Source organism: Rhinopithecus bieti, unplaced genomic scaffold, assembly GCF_001698545.2.
Source record: "Rhinopithecus bieti isolate Rb0 unplaced genomic scaffold, ASM169854v2 scaffold_23881, whole genome shotgun sequence".
NCBI classification, from domain to species: Eukaryota; Metazoa; Chordata; class Mammalia; order Primates; family Cercopithecidae; genus Rhinopithecus; species Rhinopithecus bieti.
The window spans coordinates 675,907-685,107 of record NW_016811421.1 but is presented as its reverse complement, the minus strand read 5'-3'; the positions used below and the strand labels follow the sequence as shown (position 1 = coordinate 685,107).

The window sequence follows — 9,201 nt, the reverse complement described above, 5'->3', positions numbered from 1 at the left end:
TTTTTTTTAAGACACCTAGCTGTTGGGCAGAAGAGGGTGCAGAAAAGAGGTCACATCAGCGTTCTGCGTCATGGGGAGTGCTGATCAACTAAAAGAGGTAAGTTATTTTGTTTTCCGTCTGTAAACTCTTTTGGTCCTAGGAGATTACCTTGGTATTTCCTGCATATAATGACACTTTTAAAATTTATCCTAACCGTACCTCTTTCAGTAAGGTTAGGACAAATTCTAGGGTAAGGTTAGGATAAATTCTAGGCAGGTTTTTGTAAGGTTAGTAGAAATTCTAGTTAGGTAGGTTTCATTCTACATTTTGGTGAACAAGTCTAAATTTACCTTATTTGTGTATTTTGTGTCATTTCTAAATATTTGTTATACCCTCAGTCAGCTTTAGCCTTTCCAGAGTGAAGTCTAATTTTATGTAATACTCTCTATCTTGTTCATTTTAGTTATCTTTTGTTCTCTCTTCAGCTTGCTTGTTTTTGAGTTGTAGCAACCAGAGCTATAGGCTATATAGCTTTGTACAATGGTAGGATAGTGTTTTCTGTTTCTAATCGCTTTTTTTTTTTTGAGACAGAGTCTTGCTTTGTCGCCCAGGCTGGAATGCAGTGGCGCGATCTCGGCTTACTGCAAGCTCCACCTCCCAGGTTCATGCCATTCTCCTGCCTCAGCCTCCCAAGTAGCTGGGACTATAGGCACCCACCACCACACCTGGCTAATTTTTTGTATTTTTAGTAGAGACGGGGTTTCACCATGTTAGCCAGGATGGTCGTGATCTCCTGACCTTGTGATCCGCCCTCCTCGGCCTCCCAAAGTGCTGGGATTACAGGCGCGATCTAATAGCTTTTTAATGATATCCAGTATATTGTTGCCCTTTGGAACCCAACAGTAATCCATGCTTCTGAGAAACTTAGTTTCTATGACCCATTTCCTTATTTATTATGAATAACCTGAGGTGTCATATCTTTATGTATATTTTGGATTATTTTTCCTGATAGTTTTATCCACCTAAATTCTTTTCTATTTCTTTTTATAAATTACAGAAAGTTAGAATTGAAAGGTCATCTAGTCTGTCTTCTACATAAATGCTCTTTAAAAGATGGTCGTCAAATCTCTGTTATTCTTTTTTTTGTTTTTTTATTTTGTTTCAAGGTGGAATCTCACTCTGTCACCCAGGCTGGAGTACAGTGGCACAGTCTTGGCTCACTGCAGCTTCTGCCTCCCGGGTTCAAGTGATTCTCCTGCCTCAGCCACCCGAGTAGCTGGGATTACAGATATGTGCCACCATGCCCAGCTAATTTTTGCATTTTTAGTAGAGATGGGGTTTTCCCATATTGGCCAGGCTAGTCTCAAACCCCTGACCTCAAGCAATCCGCCCACCTCGGCCTGCCAACGTGCTGGGATTACAAGCATGAGCCATCACACCAGGCCATGATCATTCTTAGTGAGGGAAATTCATTACTTTATAAAAAGAGCCAGTTTAATTGTTTTAAGTTGTTAAATATGTTCTCTTATGTATTGAACTTAGGTAACTTAGTTTTGACTTTGCCCTCTGGATCAATATTGAGTAAGTCTAAGTCTTTTAAAGGCCAACAGTAAGTCATTTTTTTTCTCCAGAGTAAACATTTACATTTCTCTCAAAATTTTTTTCATATACCAGTTTCCAGGCCTCTTTGTATAATTTTTATATACTATAGGTTATCAGTGCCCCTTATATACTGTGGTGTCTGGACTGCATAGATATAGTTTATTAGCATGATTTTACTTATGATTGTATTACATTTTAGCAGCTTCTTTATAGTATGGATGTAGAGACCTACTCAGCTCCTTCTGCCTACCATACATGTATGCAAAAAAATCAGTTTTCTGCAGCAGCAACAAAAAATAAATGAAACTAAGTCTAATATCTCTAGCTTACTGTAACTACATATCTGTGTATAGCATATGAATAACAAAAAAGTGAACTTGTATTTTTATCTCAGAATTAAATACAATCTTAGTGTTATCACCAAGATTTACTAATCATTAGACTGAATGGAAGTAATGCCAGATAGTAATTTGAATCCATAGGAAGAATTGAAGAGTACTGGGAATAGTAAATATGTGGGTAAATATGAAAGAGTTTTTAATGACTCTTTTGTTGGGTTTTTAATTGAATGATAACTGGATTTCAGTAATAGATGACATACACTATTTAAAAGGAATGACTGATTCAGTGAGAACATTTGTTTTCCACAGAAGGCAACCATAAAGCTGGACAAAACTGTCAAAACAACTGTTTGAGTACTTTACCAAACAAACTAAGAAGCTTTATTCATGAAAATTAATAAACATAGGGTAAGAATAGCACAAATTCGTGATCTGGTGCTACTCCTTTTCTCCTTTTCCTTCTCCTTAGCTCTGTTGCATAGCATTTCAATCAGGACGAAAACCAGCAGCTTTGCTTCCACTGTTGTAGAGAAATAACTTGCTTTGGAGCATTGTAGGTTAAAATAGTGATCTTTGTGGCAAGTAAACAGAGAGGGCCAACAACTTTATTAGTCTAAGATTGTAGTCCAGTTTGAGGCCAGCAGTAGGCTAATGGACTAGTTGAGTTTAATAGAGAGTTTTGAGAGATAAGACAGTAGTGGGAGCTTGATAAATTCCCCACATATCCCAGGTTGACTGGAGGCTGTGGACATGCACAGCAGAGAACAGAGTGGGCCCAGGCCACCGATGTGTTCCTGGCCAGAACAGCCTAGGAACAGGTGCAGAGGAAATTCAAGTGGGCTACTGGAAATAAAACCAGGGAAAACTTGTAAAAAACCAGAATTTCAAATGCTGTCCTCTGTCCACAAACAAATCCTATCAGTAGGAAATAGAACCTTATTGGCTTGAGATGTTTGAACAGAATGTGCAGTCTTTGGCCAAACACTATGGTGAACACTGGAGACCTGCTTTAAAAGGTCTTAAGAAGTCAGGCAAAAAATAATAGAGACATAAGCAGTCACACATTGCGGGAGAAACAGACTTGTAGACCATTAAGAAACAAGTAGACAACAACTCTCGGGAGAAACTCAGAATCTGGAGTTGCTATATTATCTGGAATATCTAGCATTCAGCAAAAAGTTTTGAGATATACAAAGAAACAAAAAAGTATGGCACATACGAAAATAAAGCAGTCAGTAGAAACTATATGTGTTTTTATAATAAAGTATGGGACGTATTCAGGAAAATAAAGCAGTCAGTAGAAACTGTTATGTGTTTTTATAATGTATTTAGCAGACAAAGACATCAAAGAAATAAAGGAAACCATGATTAAATGATTAAAGGGAAAGTAGGACTACAAGGACTCAATGAATAAAGCATTTTCACAGGCCGGACACGGTGGCTTACGCCTGTAATCCCAGCACTTTGGGAGGCCAACGTGGGTGGATCACGAAGTCAGAAGATTGAGGCCATCCTGGCTAACACAGTGAAACCCCGTGGCACGCGCCTGTAGTCCCAGCTATTCAGGAGACTGAGGCAGGAGAATCGCTTGAACCTGGGAGGCAGAGATTACAGTGAGCCGAGATGGCGCCACTGCGCTCCACCCTGGGTGACAGAGCGAGATGCCGTCTCAAAAAAAATAAAAAATAAAGTATTTTCACAAAGAGAGAGTCATTCTTCTAGAGTTAAAAGGGGCAATCACTAAATATAAAAATGTTAGATGGTCTTGACAATAGATTGGCGATGGCAGAAGAATCAATGCAATCACTAAATATAAAAATGTTAGATGGTCTTGACAATAGATTTGCGATGGCAGAAGGATCAATGAATTAGAAGATAAGTCAATGGAATTTATATACTCTGAAGAATGGAAAGGGAAAAAAAAGATTAAAGTTGAAGGAGAGAAGAGACAGAGCAGAGAAAAAGAATCAAAGAAATACTGACAGAGAACTTTCCAAATTTGATGAAAAACAATCTACAGATTGATGAAGTTTAACTAACCACAACTAGGAAAACACAAAGGGAACCATAAGAAAAAGAAAATGAGTCATCCGACGTAGGGGACCACTAATAGCTTTAACAGCTGACTTTAAAATCAGAAGTGATGGGGACCGTGAGGCCTGATGCATTCAAAGTGCTGAAAGAAAAAAAGTAAACCAAAAACTGTCAACCAGGTAGGTATTCAATATCCAGCAAAACTAGTCTTCCAAAATGAAGGTGAAAAAATGGCATTCCCAGATAAAACTTGAGATAATTTCTCCCTGTCAGACTGTCTTATAAGAAATTCTAAAGCAAATCTTCAGACTGAAAGGAAGTAACACTAGATATTAATTTGTATCCATAGGAACAATTGAAGAGTGCTGGGAATAGTAAATATGTGGTAAATATAAAGGAGTTTTCAACATTGGTTGGTTGGATTTATAGGATGTACATGAAATATATATGATAATAGCACAAAGGAGGAGTTAGGAAAAGGACGTATATTGTAGTTTCTATTTGACTGAAATTAAGTATTATTGTGATGTAGATTGTGATAAATTAAGACACATTATAATCCCTAGAGCAGTTGCTAAGTTACTAAGAAGATAACTCCAAAAATTTAAATTAAAAAAAAGAGGAATTAAAATGGCATACTAAAAAATATCACAAAGCAGGAAAGGAAGAATAGGTAAACAAACAAAGTTGTGACACGGGAATAGAAGCCTACACCATTCATCCCTCCCACCCCCCACTGAAGTACCAAATTTTAACAACTATCTGCACAGAGAAAAACACCATTCACAAGAACCTAAAATCAGGTGAGCAATCACAGTACCGAGTTTTAAGTTCGTAGCACCAAAAGAGGCATTGAGTAGACCAGGAGAGACAGTCTTGAATTGCTGGTATTACTCCTCCATCCCCTGGTAGCAATTGTGTGGAGCACAGAGAGAATCTGTGCACTTTGAGGAAGAAGAGCACAGCGATTGGGGAACTTTACACTGAACTCAGTACTGTCTTACCACAGTGAAGAATAAAGCCTTACTGGCCTCAGCCAGTGCCTGTGCATGGAGGGAGCATTTGGACTAACCTTAGCCAGGGGAGAATCGCCCATTGCAGCAGTCAGAACTTTTTATTGGCAAGCTTTAAAGAGAGAGAGAGACAGACAGACAGACACACCCTGTTTGCTGAGGAGAAGGTAAAGGAAAAGAACAACGGTCTTTGTCTGGTAATCAAGAATTCTCCCAGATCTTTTTCAAGACCTCCAAGGTGGTAGTTACACCTCTACAAATCTGCAAAAAACACAGTTTTTTTGGGCTTGGGGCCCAAGTTTCTTTGAATACTTGGAAAGCCTTCCCAAGAAGGGCAGGCACAAATAAGCCCAGACTGTGAAGACTACAATAAATACCTAACTCTTCAATGCCCAGACACTGAGGAACATCTACAATAATAAGCACCATCCAGGAAAACATGACCTCACCAAATGAACCAGGCACCAGGGACCAGTCCTAGAGAAATAGAGACATATAACCTTTAAGACAGAATTCAAAGTAGCTATTTTGAGGAAACTCATGCCTGTAAGCCCAGCATCTTGGGAGGCCAAGACAAGCAGATCCCTTGAGGTCAGGAGTTTGAGATCAGCCTGGCCAACATGGTGAAACTCTGTCTCTACTAAAAATACAAAAATTAGCTGGGCGTGGTGGCACACACCTGTAGTCCCAGCTACTGGGGAGACTGAGGCACAAGAATCTCTTGAGTCGGGGAGGTGGAGGTTGCAGTGAGCCAAGATCACACCACTATACTCCTGCCTGGGTAACAGAGTGAAGCCCTATCTCAAAAATAAAAGGAAGAAAGCATACCACCAGAAAAAAAAAATGACCAAAAGGAAGACAAGAAGGGTGGAAAGAAGGAAGGAAGTGAAGACCAAAAAAAACAAATAATAAAATGGCAGGAGTAAGTTCATACTTATCTGTAATAAAATGGAATGTAAATGGACTAAACTCTCCAAACAAAAGACATTGAGTGGCTGAATGGATGAAAAAAAGAAAAAAGAGACCCAATGATCTATTGTCTACAAGAAACACACTTCACCTATAAAGATAAACGTAGACTGAAACTAAAAGGATGGAAAGGTATGCCATGCCAGTAGAAACCAAAAAAGAGCAGGAGTTGCTATGCTTGTATCAGGCAAAATAGATTTAGAGTCAAAAACTGTAAGAAAAGACAAAGTCATTATAAAGGGGCCAAGTCAGCAAGAGGACATAATGATTGTAAGTATATATGTACCCAACACTGGAGCACCCAGATATATAAAGCAAATATTATTAGAGCTAAAAAGGAAGATAGACCCCAGTACAATAATAGCTGGAGACTTCAACTCCCTGCTTTCAGTGTTAGACAGATCTCCTAGACAGAAAATCAGCAAGGAAACATTGGGCTTAATCTGCACTGTAGAACAAATGGACCTAATAGATATTTACAGAACATTTCATCCAACAGCCTCAGAATACAAATTTTCCTCCTCATCACATGGATCATTCTCAAAGACAGACCACGTATTAGGTCATAAAAGATGTCTTAAAACATTCAAAAAAAATTGGAAATAATACCAGGAATCCTCTCTGACCACAGTGGAATAAAACTACAAATCAATAACAAGGAGAATTTTGGAAACTATACAAGCACATGGAAATTGAAATTAAACAATAGGCTCCTGAATGACCAGTGAGTCAATGAAGAAATGAAGGAGGAAATTGAAAAACTTCTTGAAACAAATGATAATGGAAACACAACATACCAAAATCTATGGGATGTAGCAAAAAGAGCACTAAGAGGGAAATTTATATCTCTAAGTGCCTACATCAAAAAAGAAGAAAAACTTCAAATAAATAACCTAACAATGCATCTTAAAATACAGCAAAAGCAAGAGCAAATCAAACTGAAAATTAGTATAAGAAAATAAATAATAAAGATCAGAGCTGAAATAAAATGGATTTGAAATGAAGAAAATACTACAAAGATCATTGAAATTAAAAGCTAGTTTTTTGAAAAGATAAAATTGACAAACATTTAGCCAAGATAACCAAGAAAAAAAAGAAGACCCAAATAAATCAGAGGTGAAAAAGAAGACTTTACAGCTGATACCGCAGAAATTCAGAAGATCGTTAGTGGCTACTTTGAACAACTATATGCCAATAAATTGGAATATCTATAAGAAATGAATAAATTCCCAGACACGTATAACCTACCAAGACAGACTCATGAAGAAATCCAAAGCCCAAATAGGCCAATAACAAGTAAAGAGATTGAACCCAGATTAAAGTCTCCCAGTAAAGAAAAGCCTGGGACCCAATGGCTTCACTGCTGAATTCTACCAAACATTTAAGGAACACCTAGTACCAGCGCAATTCCAAGATGACCGAATAGGAACAGCTTCAGTCTACAGCTCCCAGCATGAGTGACGCAGAAGATGGATGATTTCTGCATTTCCAGCTGAGGTACCAGGTTCATCTCACTGGGGCTTGTCGGACAGTGGGTGCAGGACAGTGGGTGTAGCCCACTGAGCATGACCTGAAGCGGGGCGAGGCATCACCCCACCTGGGAAGTGCAAGGGGTCAGGGAATTTCCTTTCCTAGCCAAGGGAAGCTGTGACAGACAGCACCTGGAAAATCAGGTCACTCCCACCCTAATACTGTGCTTTTTCAACGGTCTTAGCAAACGGCACACCAGGAGACTATATCCCATGCCTGGCTTAGAGGATCCCATGCCCATGGAGCCTGGCTCATTGCTAGCATAGCAGTCTGAGATTGAACTGCAAGGCGGCAGCGAGGCTAGGGGAGGGGCGCCTGCTGTTGCTGAGGCTTGAGTGGGTAAACAAAGTGACTGGGAAGCTCAAACTGGGTGGAGCCCACTGCAGCTCAAGGAGACCTGACTGCCTCTGTAGACTCCACCTCTGGGGGCAGGGCATAGCCGAACAAAAGGCAGCAGAAACCTCTGCAGACTTAAATGTCCCTGACAGCTTTGAAGAGAGCACTGATTTTCCCAGGATGGAGTTTGAGATCCGAGAATGGACAGACTGCCTCCTCATGTGGGTCCCTGACCCCCCCAGTAGCCTAATTGGGGGCACTCCCCAGTAGGGGCAGACTGACACCACACAGGGCCGGGTACCCGTCTGAGATGAAGCCTCCAGAGAAATGATCAGGCAGCAACATTTGCTGTTCAGCAGTATTTGCTGTTCTGCAGCCTCCGCTGCTGATACCCAGGCAAACAGGGTCTGGAGAGGACCTCAAGCAAACTCCAACAAAGCTGCAGCTGAGGGTCCTGACTGTTAGAAGGAAAACTAACAGGACCTCCACACCAAAACCCCATCTGTACATCACCATCATCAAAGACCAAAGGTAGATAAAATCACAAAGATGGGGAAAAAACAGAGCAGAAAAGCTGAAAATTCTAAAAATCAGACCACCTCTCCCCCTCCAAAGGAACGCAGCTCCTCGCCAGCAACAGAATAAAGCTGGACAGAGAATGACTTTGACGAGTTGAGAGAAGAAGGCTTCAGACAATCATACATCTCCAAGCTAAAGGAGGAAGTTTGAACCCATTGCAAAGAAGCTAAAAATCTTGAAAAAAGTTTAGACGAATGGCTACCTAGAATAACCAGTGTAGAGAAGACCATAAATGACCTGATGGAGCTGAAAACCATGACACGAGAACTACATGATAAATGTACAAGCCTCAGTAGCCGATTAGATCAACTGGAAGAAAGGGTATCAGTGATTGAAGATCAAATGAATGAAATGAAGTGAGAAGAGAAGTTTAGAGAAAAAAGAGTAAAAAGAAACGAATAGAGCCTCCAAGAAATATGGTACTATGTGAAAAGACCAGATCTATATCTGATTGGTGTACCTGAAAGTGACAGGGAGAATGGAACCAAGTTGGAAAACACTCTGCAGGATATTATGCAGGAGGATTTCCCCAACCTAGCAAGGCAAGCTAACATTCAAATTCAGGAAATACAGAAACGCCACAAAGATACTCCTCAAGAAGAGCAACTCCAAGACACATAATTGTCAGATTCACCAAAGTTGAAATGAAGGAAAAAATGTTAAGGGCAGCCAGAGAGAAAGGTCGGGTTACCCACAAAGGGAAGCCCATCAGACTGACAGTGAATCTCTTGGCAGAAACTCTACAAGCTAGAAGAGAGTGGGGGCCAATATTCAGCATTCTTAAAGAAAAGAATTTTCAACCCAGAATTTCATATCC

At 40.0% G+C, this 9,201-nt stretch overlaps 1 protein-coding gene across 1 annotated transcript in view; it reads left to right on the top strand.

Moving 5' to 3' along the window:
- The window catches only part of GLCCI1 (glucocorticoid induced 1), a 140,205-nt gene that overhangs the window by 62,070 nt on the left and 68,934 nt on the right, over window positions 1-9,201 (top strand). The window contains 2 exon segments of the mRNA XM_017893875.1: window positions 12-75; window positions 78-97. Coding sequence (XP_017749364.1) covers window positions 12-75; window positions 78-97 — 84 coding nt within the window.